The sequence below is a fragment of the Budorcas taxicolor genome, chromosome 7 (genome assembly GCF_023091745.1).
Source record: "Budorcas taxicolor isolate Tak-1 chromosome 7, Takin1.1, whole genome shotgun sequence".
NCBI classification, from domain to species: domain Eukaryota; kingdom Metazoa; phylum Chordata; class Mammalia; order Artiodactyla; family Bovidae; genus Budorcas; species Budorcas taxicolor.
Genome location: NC_068916.1, coordinates 61,971,172 through 61,988,066, shown reverse-complemented (window position 1 = coordinate 61,988,066; position 16,895 = coordinate 61,971,172). Strand labels below are relative to the sequence as shown.

Here is a 16,895-nt window from a genome sequence, read left to right as displayed (position 1 = left end):
ATCACCATCTTGCAATTCTTCATAACTTTTTAATAAGTGCTTCTGTGTTATTCTGAAGAACCTTGAGCATCAGTCAAAACTGTTTAAGGCTTTTGTCTTCTAAACAGCTTTAAAATGGTAGAACCTTTGAGCAGGGCAGTGGTGTAATCAGAGCTATTCTTTTGTGTTCAGTCACTGCCATGCAGGGGGGAGGTAGGAGAGAGTGAAGGCAGGGAGGCTGTTGTCTGGGGGAGGGGAGATGCACCGAGCTCTTAGCAGGGACAGGGGCAGAGTGAGGTGATGGACCCATGGCAGATCAATAGCAGGGTGGCTGGTGGCCCCCAGGAGCCAACGACAAACTCCTTCATCCCCACCACCCTGCCAGCACTGCTCTGGCTTAAATCTATGCTCCTTGGACCCCTCCCCTACTCTTGGCCAGCCGCCACTCATACCTCCTTTTCCTGTCTCAGACTATCACAAGTCCCTGGAGGATGCTCTGAGCTCAGACACGTCCGGCCACTTCAAGAGGATCCTCATCTCTCTGGCCACGGTGGGTGAATTCACGGCTCCAGACCTGCTTGGCCCTCTGGGGCCCTGGCGGGGGAAGGGTTGCTACAATGAGAGGCAGGGGGTTCACTCCTGATGAAAAGAGGATGTCTTCCCCTGCTGCCTCCTAAGATTCTTACCGTTGAGGCAGTTGCAACGCCTTCTCCATTGTTCACTTTTCAAAGCTGACTTAGTGCCCCCTTCTCCAAGCAGCCCTCCCTGATTGCTCTTAGCCTGGCTTGTTGGGCCCCCAGCTGACAGTTCAGAGCCATTGTGGGTGACCTTTCCCTGTGTCATCATCCAAGAGCTTCTGTTACCGAGGACCTACTTTATAGCTCAGGGAACTCTACTTGGTGTTGTATGGTGACCTAAATGGGAAGGAAATCCAAAAAAGAAGGGATACATGTATACAAGGAGCTGATTCACTTTGCTGTACAGTAGAAACTAAGCAACTATACTCCAGTAAAAATTAATTTAAAGTAAATAAATACAGGGGGAAAAAAGAACAGCTGTTACCGTCTCTTGAACTCTCGCAACCTGGGTACCACACCCTGAGGCACAGTTATAGCAAGCTCACTGTGTGCGAGTCAGGCCTTGGGCTAAGTGCCTTCCCAGTGTTCATGCATGTTCAAGACTGCCACCCTGGGAAGGCAGGATCACTGTCCCCATGTTACAGATGCAGGAGAGCGTTCGGAGAGGTGAGTGGCTGAGTACTGCCCTCTGGCTGCTGAGGGACGGAGAGGGTGGATGTTTGGAGTCTGACCTTTCTTTCTGGTCCTGCTGCAGGGGAACCGTGAGGAGGGAGGAGAAGATCGGGAACGGGCCCGGGAAGATGCCCAGGTGAGACACCCCATCCCACCACCCCCTTCCCCCTGCCCAGTGACTCCAGCTGACTTTTGTCCATGCCAGCCCTGGCTGTCTGGGAGTGAGGAAGGTGCCTGGCAGGGCAGGGCTGGTGTGACTGGTTGACACTGAGGCTTTCAGCCCCTGGCAACTCTCCACCCTTAGAAGTGAGACTGTGACAGTTTCCAAAACTTTCAGAGAGAGACTTGGGAGGGTGGTGCTAATTCTGCTGACATTTCCTGTGTGAAGAATAGGACTCGAGCCCTGATCCCCAGACCTGGAAGGGGCTTAAGGAGTGTCTCAGAGTCAGACTCCTCATAATATAACTGGAAGATGCAGGCAAAGACGGTGAATGCCCCCTGAAACTCACACAGCAAGTCAGTGGCCGCTGATTGAGCCGGTCTTGGAGCTTCCTGGGAAGGGGGCCTGAGTGCTAAGGGTCTCGGGTCGTTATTTTTGAAATGGGACCCAGGTCAAGGGGACTGTCCTGGGAGCCCTCGAAAGTGAGTTCCTCGAGGTCAACCCAGGTCTTCTGCATTGCAAGCAAATTCTTTACCACCTGAGCCGCCAGGGAAGCCCTTCCTCCTTAAGACTCACCCCAAATCCATCCTCTGTCCCAAAATTCATCCTCTAGGGAATTCCGCTTGGTGTTTGTTTGGGTCTCCCTGGGAAGCTGTGCTTCTAGTTCATGCCAGCAGGGGGCAATAGTGGGCCTTGCTGGCAGCCACTTTTCAGGAGAAAAGCGGGGAGAGAGAACCTGGGTGGAGTCAACTGAGGGAGCCAGAGCCAGGCCCTGTCCAGCTCAGCTGCTTCTCCCGATTCACAGATGCTAGACGCTGATCTTCGTGTGGACTCGTTGTCTGACAGTAGAAACACTGGTTTCTTAAGTAGTACATATTCTTTTGTAGAAACTTTAGAAAATACCAAAAACAAAACCCCGTATAACCTGCTACTAGTAATAACTATTGTTAATGGAGTATATCATTCTAGTTGTCTTTATGTATTTATAGAAATAGATTCCTGGTTTATAACAGTTAAAAATGAATATTTTGTGAATATGGTTACATTTTTTTTTTAATTTTATTTTTTGGCTGCACCACACGGCATGTGGGATCTTAGTTCCTCAACCAGGGATCAGACCTGAGCCCTGTGCAGTAGAATAGCCACTGGACTGTCAGGGAAATCCCATATATCATGTTTTAAAAATCAACAGCATCATTTAATGGCTAAATACTATTCCACCTAAGAATCTGCCAGACTATTTAACCAGCCCTTTCCCTAGTAACCAACTCTCATCATGTTCGTGATTTTAGAATAGATTTCTAGAGGTGAGTTGGGAATTTAGAGGAAAATGTATACAAAAATCAAAGGCATTTGATATGCAGAGCCAAGCTTCCCCAGAAAAATAATGACATTAACGCTTGATGGTTTTGTACCTCTTCCTTCCCATGCTCTCACTCAGGACACTGAGAGCACCCTAAGCTCCTGGGGTCTGGGTCTGTAATTATCAGGTGACATATGTCCGGTGTTTACCTGTTGCCCCACGGTATTGCAGACAGCTTCCTCTTTACTCTTAGTGTTCCCATGTGAGCAATAAATCATGTAAATGATCTCATTATTATAGCCCCAGAGTGAAATAAAGAGTTGTGACCATTTTTAGATAATTCAATCTCTGGATTATTTTTTAATACAACAGCTTTATTGAAACATAATTTGCATACCATACTACTGACCCATTTAAAGTTACAGTTAAGTGGTTGTATCTTCACAGACTTGTGCAGTCATCATTGTGGTAATTTTAGAACATTTCATCACCCTACAAAGAAACCCTGTACAAATTGCGTTCCTTTTCATTTCCTCCCAACCCCCCAGCCCTATGCAACCACTAATTTACTGTCCGTTTATGTAGATTTGCCTATTCTGGACATTTCATATAAGTGGAACCCTATGATATGTGGCTTTTGTGGCTAGCTTCTTTTACTTTATTATAATATTTTTATATATTTTCATCCATATCATAGCATATATCAATACTTCATTCCTTTCCATTGCCAAATAATATTTCATTTCATGGGTATATGTATTTATTTTTTACCTCCATTAGCTAATAGATATTTGGGTTGTTTCTACTTTGTTCACAATCATGAACACTACTATAAACATTTGTGTACAAGTTTTTATGTGCATGAATATTTTCGTTTCCCTTGGTTATATAGGAGTAGCATTGCTGGGTCATGTGATAACTCTGTTTATCTTTTGGAGGAATCGCCCAGATTTTTGGCATGAAGTAGCTGAGCTAATAAGGAAAAGCTCTTGTGTTGACTATCTGGAAAATTATTATAGTAGCTCACTGCATTTTTCATATTACAAATATTATGATCTTAAACATGCTTTGAAAAAACAAATACATCTGGAGGTTCTCTGATCTAAAGTGAAGAATCTGTGGTTCTTTAGGTTCCTTTCTGTTTATTTTTTTTAAACATCTCCCTCTTTTTAAAATAGCAATCCTAGACTTTTTAGCATAACGTTTGAAAAAACTGTGGTAAAATACATTTAACACATCTTACAATTTACCATCTTGACCTTTTCAAAGTGTAGTTCATCAGCGTTAAGTGCATTCACGCTGTTGGGCATCCACCATCCATCCACTGACCTCTTCATCCTACAAAGCTAAAAGTCTATACTCAATTAAACAGTAACCACCCACCTCTCTTCCCCCAGCCCCAACAGGCTCTGTTCTTTTTATCTCCATGAAATTGACTACTCTAGGCACCTCACATATTTGAAATCATATAGTATTTGTCCTTTTCTAACTAATTTCACTTGGCATAATGTCTTCAAGGTTCAACCAGGCTTTTTTTTTAATAGATCTTTTTCTTTAAGAGCTTTTATTTATTTATTTATTTTGGCTGTACTGCACCACATGTAGAATCTAGCTCCCCAACTAGGGATCAAACCCATGCTCCTTCCAGTAGAAGCCAGGGGTCCTAACCACTGGACTATCGGGAAGTCCCAACAAGGTGGTTTTTAGTATGGGAAAGTGTAAATAAAAACCAGAAGCAGGGACTTCCCTGTGGTCCAGTGGCTAAGACTCCATGCTCCCAATGCAGGGAGCCAGGGTTCCATCCTGGTCAAGGAACTAGATCCCACATGCCACAACTAAGATATGGTGCAGCTAAATAAATTAAAAAAGCAAACAAAGCAACAACAAAAAGCCCAGAAACATCCCATAATCCTAGTAGCTCTGATAGCTCCTATTTAACTTTTTTCTAAAAAGTTAAAATAATGTATTTGCATGTTGAGAAAATAGAAACATAAAATTTCAGGAAAAATGCAATGCCAGAGTTCTTCCCCCAGCCCTTCTCTTTAAAGCTAATCACTGTCAACAGTATCTTGACTGTCCCTCTAGCACAACTTCCCAGTAAATATGTAAGAGTGAGCATATTTATCTTTTCTTATCGAGGTAAAGAAACACTTATATGCAACATAAAGTACTTTACTTTCTTGCTTAATTTAAATGAAAGCTCTCTCCTTAGCAGTCCTGTAGACCAGTCCCATTCTTTTTACTAGCTGAGTGGATTTCCATTGCTAAATGAACCATAGCTCGATTAACAAGCAATCTGGTAATGGTTTCCAGTTTTTCTCTATTACCAGTGAGCACCCTTGTAGTATATCTCCAAAGATATAGTTGGCTAGTTTATTTGCAAGAGAAATTCCTAGCAGCATAGTTGCTTGATCAAAGGCATGTGCATTTTGAATTTTGATAGACGTTACAAGTTTATGTAACAAAAATGGTTTCTAAAGTGTAAGGCTATTGAGAAGTTTATGAAGAGGATGATTTCAGTCTGCCCAACAGAATAAAGCAGTCAGCAGAGTTTTGGGTAAACAGGCAAAAACAAAATTCCATCTAGGGGGTGCACAGGGCTGACTGTATTTCGTACCCAGGCCCTGCAAGTCATAGCCATTTGCCTAACAAAATAGTGTCCTAACCTCAGAACTTTGTGCTCAGCATGATGCAACGATGGAAGTTCACCCTTGTAAGATGACTGGGGCAGCTGGCATTTTCCCACCTGACCGGCTGCATGTCCCACCCCCCAGGCCTTAGCTTTCCTGTGTCCTGTCTGTAACATGAGAGGGTATGTAACAGGTCTCTGGAGGACCCTTCAATCCCGATGTGGTAAAGGGTGTAGGGAACATGGCACTTCTCACACTGAACTTCTCAGTGGCAGGCGTGAGGGGCAGGGGGTCCTGTCCTGTACCCTCTGGTTATCCCTCCAGTAAGCACATCCATCGTTAATTCTCAGACCTGTCCTCATTTTGAGTCCAACTCAAAGATCAGGGGAAGCTGTCCTCGCAGCCCCTCCCTGCCCCCCCCCATGCCGATCCAGGCTACCTCACCTGCACCCCAGGGCCCCCTCTCTGGGCCTCCTTTGACTCTCGCCTTCCCCTCTCTCCCTTCTCTCTCCTCCCTGCTCTCAGGTGGCTGCTGAGATCTTGGTGAGTGCCCTGTTCTTCATGTGGGTTTTAATGGTCTGAGTCTGGGTGGGGCTGAGTGGGCAGTCAGGCATGATTTGGGGGCCTGCCCCCCAGGTTCTCTCTCTCCCCTTCAGGACCTCCAGAGAACCCCACTGCATGAAAAATGGGCTGGGCAAGTGTTTCCCAAACTTCACCACTCAACCACTTGCCAGAATGGTGCTATATACCACCAACTGCGAATAGTGCTTTAAATGGACGCTCATTTTAACCCCAAATGAGTTGTTTACTTTCTGGATGCACCGTGTGGCCTGTGGGATCCTAGTTCTCTGGCCGGGGATCAAACCCTCACCCCCTGCATTGGGAGCACAGAGTCTTGATTGCTGAACCACCAGGGAAGTCCCCAAATTGAGTTACTTTAAAGGGAATTTCATATTGATGTAAATAGAACTGACCGGAAGATCACTGTGGAAATAAATATGTGGAGTGTAAACACGTTTGCCTGTTTACCACGCTTGGGGAAACACTGGCTAGGCCATTTTCCCTTGCACACATGCACAGACACTTCCCCAGAGAGGCTTTCAGAGGGGTTTAAAGATGGAAGAAGAATCTGAGTCTCCAGGCCCAGTCCCCGCTTGCCCTTGCCCCGGGCCCAGTCCTGTGTCCCCAAGGCTAAGGTGGGAGTGCTTTGTGCTCAGCTCCTCTGGGTGAGTCCACATGGTCCCTGGGAGCTGGACAGGATGTGGAGACCGAGGAAGGGCCTCCTTGGGTGGCTGGCTTAGCCCAGCTTCTCACCACCCTCGACCCAGGCAGACATGGAAGTGGAAAACAACCAAGGCTTTCTTGTGTCCTGTGTCTCCCCTCCCCATTCCTGCCCCCACCTGGACTCTGCAGGAAATGGCAGACACATCCAGTGGAGACAAATCTTCCCTGGAGACACGATTCATGATGATCCTCTGCACGCGGAGCTATCCACACCTCCGGAGAGGTGAGACCCAACTCCCCTCCCAAGGCAGTGGGAAGATCCCCAACCCTTGACAAGAGGAGCCAGCTGCCCACCCACCCGCCCCTTACCCCAGCAAGGGAGTTTGTTGGCTGACGGGAACTCAGGAACCCCAGGGTCTGGCCCTGGCTGTGCTGCTAACAGCATCATTGAGCCTCGGGCCAACTCTCCTCACCTCCTTAGGGAAACACGCGTGATGCCTGGGATAAAGGATGGCAGGTGGCTTTAGCCTCCAAGGCCAACTCTAGGGGGTTGGTAGTGGCTGCCTAGAATGCCGTGTTGAGAAGGATTTGAAGGTTCTGTGTCACGGTTCTTTGGTGACATCTGCCAGGAGTAAGGTAGTGAGGGTGGTGATGACACAGAGACCACGTGCACGTCTTAGAGACACACAGGCTGCCACGTGCACCACTGTATGCGGCGACTCCCACATTAGGCGGTGGTGAGGGGCCCTTACTACTGAGACAGAGACATTTTAACATGCACGTGCCTGGTACTTTGTAGTAAAATACTTAAGGGGCTTTAGCACAGTGACTAAAAGAATGGACTTGGGAGCTGGACTGACTTGATTCGAATCTCCCACTTATCAGTCGTGTGACCCTGGGCAAGTTACTGAATATCTGTGCCTTTGTTCCCTTACCTATAAATACGGGATTTTAATTCTACCTCACATGACTATTGTGAGGATGCAAAAAATAATTACTAATGCACCAAAGCGCTTGGTACCTGATAACTTCCTTAGTGTTATCATTGTGATTACTTACATTAATCTCTATCCCAACTTGACTTGGGAGGAAAGGGGGGCCCAGAAAGGGTGAAGGGTTCACCCAAGGTCCTTCGGTGGGCTTGTGGAACAGCTGTGAATAGCATGCCTGTTCCTTCTGCTACCCCAGCCTGAGTTCCTGAAACTTGCCTGAAGCTCTGGGGCAGTGTCTGACTTGATACAGGCTTGGCTCAGAGCTCAAGGCAGCCTTGAGGTTAGAATGTCCCTTCCACAACAGCCCTGCCTGGTAGATTTAGGTTTGGGCTGCAGCCACGCCTGCTGCTGCTGGGTGGTAGGGGAAAGGATGATGTCCCTCTAAACCCCACATCAAAGCTCACCTCCTACCTTGGGGGCTTCTCTTGGGGCCAGTCTTCCAGGAATTCGTCAAGATGACCAACTATGACGTGGAGCATACCATCAAGAAGGAGATGTCTGGGGATGTCCGAGACGTGTTTGTGGCCATTGGTAACTGGCGGGGACCAAGGGCAAGGGCTAGGGAGGGATAGGAAGCATGTCCAGAGTCCCAGGATGAGTGTGGCCTTTGCAACTTCTTAAACTACTAGTTCTGGAAAATAAGCACTACCACTTCTTGGGGTCTGTCAATGCGTGATTGGCGGGGTAACATGAGGACTTGTTCTAGGCGGCTGCTAACTCGCTTCAGTCGTGTCTGACTCTGTGCGACCCCATAGATGGCAGCCCACCAGGCTTCCCCATCCCTGGGATTCTCCAGACAAGAATATTGGAGTGGGTTGCCATTTCATTCTTCAGTGCATAAAAGTGAAAAGTGAAAGTGAAGTCGCTCAGTCGTGTCCGACTCCTAGCGACCCCATGGACTGCAGCCTACCAGGCTCCTCCATGGGATTTGCCAGGCAAAAGTACTGGAGTGAGTTGCCATTGCCTTCTCCGTCTAGGTGGCAGGGTAGGGTAAGGAAAGAGCTCTCTCTGGGGACATGGCTGGGAGGGTGATGGCTGGGCTGGGTAGGGGTGCAGTGTCCTGCAGTTCTAGGGTGTGTAGACGTGCACACACCTTTTCCTTCTCCCAGCTCCTGGATCTCTTTGGTTACTCTCTTATTGCATAATATTAGCTCTTGCCTTTGAAAAGTCTTTCTCCTTTTGGATCTCAGTTCTCCATGTGTGCAAATGACTGAGTAGATATGAACAAAGGTCAGATTTGTTTTTATTAGCGTTAGTGATTAGCAGTATCTTATTTTATGACTACAATACAATGCATTGTATTGATGCACTTTTTTTTTTAATCTTAACCTTGAGGTATCAGTGGAAGGTTTTCACATAATTGCCATCAATTACAGGATGCCTATTGATTTTAGGGACTTCAAATGCAAGGAAAAGTTATTGCAGAACATAGGAAGCAGAGGTGTTATTGTCGTGACGTTATTATTTAATTTATAGTGGATCTTTACCAGCTGGGAGCAACACTTAGGAGACAGAATAGCGTAGTAAATCCAGGTAGAGTCCCATCTGTGCCACATTAGCTGTGCAGTTATATCCTTTAGCAGGTCATGAACACCCTGTGCCTCAGTTGTCCTCCTCTGTAAAGCAGGTGTGATAATAGTACCAGGTTTAAAGGAGTTAATTATATGACACTTAAAAAACAGCCTCCTGGCGCATAAACGGCGCTGGATAAATATTAGCTTCTGTTGTTATTTCCTGTCAGACCCTATGTGAAGTTAGTTGCACACAGCTTTGTTTGAATCCTCACACAGTGTTTTTATCTGCTTAGTTTACAAAGTGGGATGCTGGGGTTCAGCAAGGTTACATAGCAGAAGTGGGACTGGAACCAGAGGCTGTCTGAGCCCAAAGCCCAGACTCGTATTAATCCCAGGGTAATTGATCTGTGGAGACTCATCTAGCCTTGCTCTCCTCATGTTGCTCCCGCTTTCCTCTTTTCCCACCTAGAACGCGTGTATGTGCGTGTGTGTGCACAGACATTCCGCTCCACTTCACTCCATCCCATGGCAGGCCCCGGGGTCCTCTGAGGCAGGTGGGCAGGCTTCAGATTCCGGGGAAGGCTTTCTGTGGTTGGTTATAGAGGATGGAAGTTTCTGCTCAGTCTCCTCCTTAACCGCACTGAGCCCCAAGCTTGCAGTCAGGGCAGTCTCCTTGGAGGAGGTGACAGGACTGGGGATGTGGATTTGGGGAGGTAAAGTAGTGGAGGACAGACAGGAAACTTCTCCTTACCTTGGGGAAACAGAGGAGATGAGAGAGCAAAGGGAGACAGGAGCTTTGATTTTCAGGTCGAGGAGCTTGGGTTTTGTTTAGGAGGTGGTAGGTAACTACAAAAGGACCCAGGAAGGTCAGTATATAATGTGGTCTTTCCCACAGGGTCCCGAACCTGCTGCAGGGGCCTGTCTCCCGCGTGTATATGTATATGCCTATATACACGTATATGCCTGTCTCCTGCATGAGTATGCCCTTGGGATGCACGGCTCCAGCCTCTCGGCCCCTGCCCTCCTCATAGAGATGCTTTTACATCCAGAGTCATTCTAGCGTTTTGGCTCTGGCATCTGAATCCTCCTCCTTAAGCTACCTGAGACACCCCTTCTGATCCCTGTGAGCTCTGGGGCCTTGGGATCCAGCAGCTGCTGAGGGCTAGAGACCCACCCCCCATCCCCGGCTTTGGAGGGTGGGAGGTTGTTACATCAGGCAGGCAGTATTTGGGGTGGTGCTAGGTAGGTTGATGCAAACATGTGGACACTCTGGGGCAACACTCAGCCCCAGGGATTGGCAGTGCCCTAAATTACACTGACAGTCTTTTCTTTGGTGTAGTGTTTCTCTCAATCAGGAGTTCTCAAACATTAGGCTGTACCACAGTGAGGTATGCAACCAACCAGGTTTGTGCTAACACCAGGAATGCCCCAGGTAAAGTGGGGTGAGCTGGTCACCCACCTTCCAAGGTACAGATTCAGCACATCCCGAGGGTGGGACACGAGAATGTACATTTCTACCAGGTTCCCAGATGATGCAGACAACTTCTAGGAACTAAACTTTGAGAACCTCTGCTTAAAATATTGCTTTAATATGAATCTTTAGGGTGGAGCCTAAAACCTGAGTTTTACTCAAGTTTGTCTTTGATTCTGTTGCACTTAGAAGTCTGAGGCCCTGTACCGTGGCTTCGCAAGTGGTTTCTTCCCTTTGAGTCCTCTGCTAGCCTTGGTTAGCTACAAGCACCTCAGCAGGAAACGAGATGCAACTGAGTGAGAGCCAGGTCCATGGATGAGACAGAGGAGGAGGTGTCAGGAAGGGAGAGTGAAGGTGTCAGGCCTGGGGGTGACCCTGGTTTGGCCACAACCTTGGGCACAGGTTGCAAGGAAAGGATATGCTACTTCAGTAGCATCAGCAGCAGCCCATGGTCTGGCCACACCTCCTCTGACCAAGTGCCCTGCATCTCTTTCCTCTTCCTACCAGTTCAAAGTGTCAAGAACAAGCCTCTCTTCTTTGCTGACAAACTTTACAAATCCATGAAGGTAAGAAAACTTACTTGTGTGTTCCTTTCCCTTTGCGCACTTCCACTTTGGTGCACAGGTGGGCACCACCGGCCCGGTCAGGAACTGGAGTTGCTTCTGCCTGGTTGATGTTTCTCAGCCTTTGTCCCAGGCCTGGTTCTAGGAAAGTAGTTCTCAACCAGGGTTTACGTTGCCCCCTGGGGAACACTGGACAATGTTCAGATGCATTTGGTTGTCACAACTTGGGGAGTGTTGCTTTTTGCATCTGGTGTGTAGAGAGCAGGAATACTGCTAAACATCCTCCAATGCACACACAACCCCCACAGCAGAGAATGGTCTGGTCCCAGATGCTAAGGTTGACAAGCTTATTCTGGGAACTCGAAAAGGACAGTCTCTGCCCCCTTGGCACTCCCATTCTAGCAAGTGAAACAATGTCTCCTGTGACAAATGATCACAAAAAGAAGCAAGTGCTCAACTCTGGGACTAGCTCTGGCTTCCTGAAAACCCGGGCCACTCTGGCCAGCCTCCCAACCCGACAGTGGAGTCCCAGCTGCTGACAGAGCCTGGACATTCTGTTTAGTGGGAGTGAGCCTGAGACCCCTCTTAGCCTGCTGTCCCCAAACATGACAACCATCTCTTGAGCCCTGGCCATGTGCAGCCCTGACTCCTCAGCTGGTGTTCTGAGCTCCTGGGGGGCAGAGGTGGGCCTTGGCTGCCCATACATTCCATGTTCTGTGTCTGCTCCTTGGATCCTGTATTAATTTCCCAGGGCTGCTGTCACAAATTGAGTGACAATAGTGTATTCTTTCACGATTCTGGAGGCCAGGAGCCCAAAATGAAGGTGTTGGCAGGATGGGTTCCTCCTGGAGGCCCTAAGGGAGAAGCTCTCCCATGGCTCTCCCCCAGCTTCCGATGGTTGCCTGGAACCCTCGTGTTTCCTGCCTTGTGGCTGCGTCCCTCCAGTCTCTGCCTTTATCTGTGTGTATGTCCACATGTCCTTCATGTAAGGACAACAGTCACTGGATCTTGGGCTCACCCCAATGCAGTATGTCCTCTACTAATTTCATGTGCAAAGACCCTATTTCCACAGTAGGTCACCTTGTAAAGCTCCAGGTGGACATGAATTCGGGGAGCATGCTATTCAGCTCGTATAGGCAATTGTTGCCTCTGTCTGGCCAGGCCTAGGCACAGGGGAGTTGGAGTCAGGACTGTTTATGGAAGACAGAGGCAGGATGTCCCACCCCAGGTTGCAGGGGAAAGGGAGCGGAGCAGATGGCCACCCAAGAGCTCCTACCTGACCTAGCCCCTTCCTCCTCCTGCCCTGTGTCTCCCTGTCACCTGCCTCCACCAGGGTGCTGGCACGGATGAGAAGACCCTCACCAGGATCATGGTCTCCCGGAGTGAGATCGACCTGCTCAACATCCGGCGGGAGTTCATCGAGAAATATGACAAGTCTCTCCACCAAGCCATTGAGGTGAGGGGCAAGCAGGGTGAGAGGTCAGGGGGTAGGGGGGAGTGTCAGATGCTCCAACATAGACGTTCTTTTTATTCCCAGAGTGTCACCTCTTAGAACAACCAAGACGTTGCTAAATGAGAGGAGATCTGCCTTACTTACTGTTCATACCAAAATAAATTCCAGGTGGATCACAGGCTTATAATTTAGGATTTCCAAATAAAACAAGAGCCCCTTTTCTTGCTTTTTAAAAGCAATTTTATTGAATCATAATTTACAGACCATAAAATTCACCTGTTTTAAGGGCATAAGTCAGTAATTTGTAGTAAATGGGACAAATTGTATAGTCTCCTCCACAGCTCAGTGTTTTCATCACCCCAGTGTCGTCCCTTGTACCTGTCACCACTGCCGGCTCTAGACAACTTTCAAGGGACTTTCTGTCTCTAAAAATTTGCCTTTTCTGATTATCTCATGTAAATGGAGTCAGGTAGATGTCTACTTTTTTTGTTTATGAAGCCCATTTCTTTGACGTTGAGATTGACCAAAATCTTAAAGCTTGATGCTGGACTTGGTTGACAAGACCATGGGGAAGCTCACAGGCAGTCTCTTACAGACCTGATGGAGATGTGAATTGGTAGAACATCTTTATTATTTTTTCTTCCAGTTTTATTGAGATATAATTGACATATAACACTATATAAGCTTAAGGGTACAGCATAATGATTTGCCTTATAAAAATCATGAAATGCTTATCCCAATAACTTTAGTGAACATCCATCATGTCATATAGAAACAAAATTAAAGAAGTAGAAAAATGTTTTGTGTGTGTAATGAGAACTTTTAGGATTTACTCTCAACTTTTGTATATCATGATATAATTTTTATATATTATATATTACAGCAGTGTTAATTATATGTTTTATGTTGTACATTGCATCCCTAGTACTTATAACTGGAAGTTTGTACTTCTTGACTACAACATCCAGTTCTTCCTCCCACCACCCACAAATCTGAACTGTTTCTATGAGTTGATTTGTTTTTGAGTTATAATGGATCTGTGAAAGTGAAGTTGCTCAGTCGTGTCCGACTCTTTGCGACCCCATGGACTGTAGCCTATCAGGCTCCTCCATCCATGGGATTTTCCAGGCAAGAGTGCTGGAGTGGATTGCCATTTCCTCTCCAGGGGATCTTCCTGACCCAGGAATCGAACCCGGGTCTCCCACATTGCAGGCAGACACTTTACCGTCTGAGCCACCAGGAAGATCTATAATTGATCTATAACCCTGGGCTATTTCCTATTATACAATGTAGTGATTTTTTTCTATACATTTCAAAACGATCACCACAGTAAATCTACTTATAACGTGTCACCGTACAAAAGTATTAGTTATTGACTGTATTTACCACACTGTACATTTCATACCCATGACTCATTTTATTTGGCAACTAGAAGTTTGTATCTCCAATCTCCCTCACCTTTTTCTTTCCTCTTCTATCCCCGTTCCTCTGGGAATTGGTATTTGCTCTCTGTATCTGTAGCTCTTTGTTTTTTGTTACATTTGTTCATTTGTTTTGTTAGATTCTGAGTATAAATGAAACTATACGGTATTTTTCTGACTTATTTCACTTAGCACAGTAATCTCTAGGGCCACCTGTGTTCTTAGAAACGCGCGATTTCATCTTTACGGCTGAGTCACATTCCATTGCCTGTGTGTGCCTGTCTTCATCTGTTCATCAGTTGATGGGCACTTGGGCTGCTTCCGCATCTTAGCTGTTGTGTATAATGCTGCTATGAACATAAGGGTGCATATATCGTTTCTAAGTAATGTTTGTTTTCTTTGGATAAACACCCAGGAGTGAAATTGCTGAAACATATGGTAGTTCTATTTTTTATTTTTTGAGGAATCTCCATACTTTTTCCATAATGGCCTGTTTGGCTGAAAGTTTTACTTTCATTTTAGGTTTGAAGGATTCATTAACAGAAGAGACCACTCATTACATACACAATAAACAATTTTAATATTAAATAGAGGATTATTTGACTTAATTTCATGTACAGTCATTAAAAGAAAAGAAATAAAAACAATAGAGAAAGGTAACAGCATATACATCACCAAACTGAACTGAAACCCACATTCAGACTTGAATAGCGCTGGGAAGTTGCAAGTAAAAGCTATCTGGAGTCTCAATGGGAAAAAGGTCTCTGGCGGTGCATCCACCCCACAGGTGAGCTCTGGGTGCTCCCGATTATAATCCCAGGCTACAGACTGGTATCATCATCAGTTTGTACACAAACATGCAGCTCTGGTTTTCCTATAACTTTTACAATGCTTTGTGTTTGACCTTATGAATCATGAGACTTCTTCGATACTAGGGGGCTGGCCAGGCCTCCAGGGGCTCAAGAACCTCCAAGACCCACCCCCTTTCTTACCCAAAGTGCTGCTTGTGTGGTTGCAGGCAGGCACGTAGTCTAGGCAAGGTCAGAGTCAGTCAGAGGCCTGCTTCTGAAGCCTAAATAAGGCGCCTCCATTTCCATTTCCCTAACATGCCAGACATACAACATAACCTTAATGCTGTTCACATAAATTTCTGCAAGGGCTGGTGCCCAGCAAGTGCTCAGTAATGTTTGTTCAAATAAGGAATCCCATAACACATGTGTTAATGAGCTTGGGGGAAAAGTGTTAGCAGAGTACAAGGGAAGAGGCCAGAAGAGAGGGCTGTGATCACAGCAGAGAGGGCACCTGATGGCAGACAGGATTTGGGGGCAGTGCAGAGGGCATGCTGGATGGAGGAATGGTAGGCATTTAGGTAGCAAGATGCTCAAGATGCTTTCAGAAGGAAAGGAGGGAGGTGAAGCCACAGAGCTTCATGTGGGTCAGACCACACAAGGCCTTGAGGCCAGGCTGAGAGCTTGGACATCTTCCCTGAGGACAACGGGGAGCCACAGAAGGGACATGGGAGCCTTCATGTGTCGGGGTGACATCCAGGCTGAGAGCAGCTGGGAGGGGGGGGCCTTGAGATCATCAGTGTTGTTCCACTCACTCTGCTCTCCCTCTGACCCTGCCAGGGTGACACCTCCGGACACTTCCTGAAGGCCTTGCTGGCCATCTGTGGAGGCGAGGACTGAGGCCACTGGTGCTCGTGGGCACCTCTGCTGAGAGATGGTCAGCAGCACCGCCTGCCATGACCCAGCCTGATGCTCCAGCTTCAGAGACTAAAGAAGGGACAGGGTGGGGGGAGGGGTCAGGGTGGGCGCTTGTCTTCAGCTGGGGTTTAGGGGAAACTCCCACTCCCGTGAGCCACTGAGGGCCCGGCACGGTCACCCCTGCTCACGTCTGAGCGGCCGAAGAACCGGAGCCATTGATCCCGTCCACCTCCACTCCCCATCCTCCTCCTCCTCACGCCTTCCCAGCTGCCATCTCTTGTCACAGCCCCTGCCCTGGTCTGGGCTTTATCGAAGCCAAAAACATTCTGAGCCTCTGTCTGTGAAGTGAGTGATGTGTGTGTGCTTTTACGGGGGGGTGTGGTTCCAGTTCTGGGGAGGGGGGCGTGGAAATGTGCTGAGCCAGCTGGCAGTCCTCCCACTGTCTCACTGCCACCTCATCCCGTTCATGGTGCTAGAGCTGAACCAGGAGCACGGAGACCTGGGTTCAAGTTTGCACCTGCCACACACCTGCTCTGTGACCTTACGCCAGCCTCTTTCCCTCCCTGAGTCTCTATTTTCTTATCCACAAAATATGGGCTCGACAAAATGATCTTGGCTTATTCTTCTGATGTTGATATTCTAGGATGTGCCTCCAAATCGTTCCCTTTCCATTTCTCTCTTTAAATAAACAGAGACATACAGACGCATAAACGCATTTCCCAGGGGGAACTGTGATTTTGATGCAGAACCTGCAGCCTGAGTTGCCGCCATCAAAGCCAAGGTGTTAAGCTACCCGGGAGTGGCTTCTGTCTTCCCCCCCGAATGAGGGTCAGAGCTTGGGTCCAGACTGGGAAGGCTGGCCCAGCTGGCTCTAGGTTTCAGGTCCCTTCTCTCCCCTCTGCTGCCTGGATGTTTCTCTGTGAGCTCTTCATCTGTTTAGCCTCTGAGCCCAGACTTCCTCTTCTGAACTCTTCAGGGGCACCAGATGTGATCGTGATCTGGGGAGGCCTGTGGAAAGCTTCCAGTTTGTGAAGGTCAGTGATCAACTGGTCGGCTGCACTTTCTCCATCTCTCTTACCTCAGCTCTGGTTCTGCTCTGGGACTCGGATCTCAAACTGTCCAGTACCGTGGCTTCTGGGTGCCTGGGGGCTGGAGGGCTCTGCTCCCTGTCCCAGCTGACCTGCCCTCTCCTGCATTTCAGTGTGTGTTAATTCACTGATCAGGGAACG

At 47.5% G+C, this 16,895-nt stretch overlaps 1 protein-coding gene across 2 annotated transcripts in view; it reads left to right on the top strand.

The window, feature by feature from the left end:
* Positions 1 to 16,011, top strand: part of ANXA6 (annexin A6) — a 48,871-nt gene extending 32,860 nt beyond the window's left edge. The window contains exons 19-26 of one of the 2 annotated variants that reach the window (XM_052642868.1): positions 450 to 529; positions 1,312 to 1,365; positions 5,848 to 5,865; positions 6,736 to 6,829; positions 7,974 to 8,069; positions 11,031 to 11,089; positions 12,420 to 12,542; positions 15,589 to 16,011. In XM_052642868.1, coding sequence (XP_052498828.1) covers positions 450 to 529; positions 1,312 to 1,365; positions 5,848 to 5,865; positions 6,736 to 6,829; positions 7,974 to 8,069; positions 11,031 to 11,089; positions 12,420 to 12,542; positions 15,589 to 15,648 — 584 coding nt within the window. In that variant the 3' untranslated portion in view covers positions 15,649 to 16,011. The remainder of the gene's footprint in view (positions 1 to 449; positions 530 to 1,311; positions 1,366 to 5,847; positions 5,866 to 6,735; positions 6,830 to 7,973; positions 8,070 to 11,030; positions 11,090 to 12,419; positions 12,543 to 15,588) is intronic. The other variant, XM_052642869.1, reaches the window with a different exon arrangement.
* Positions 16,012 to 16,895: the final 884 nt, after the last annotated feature.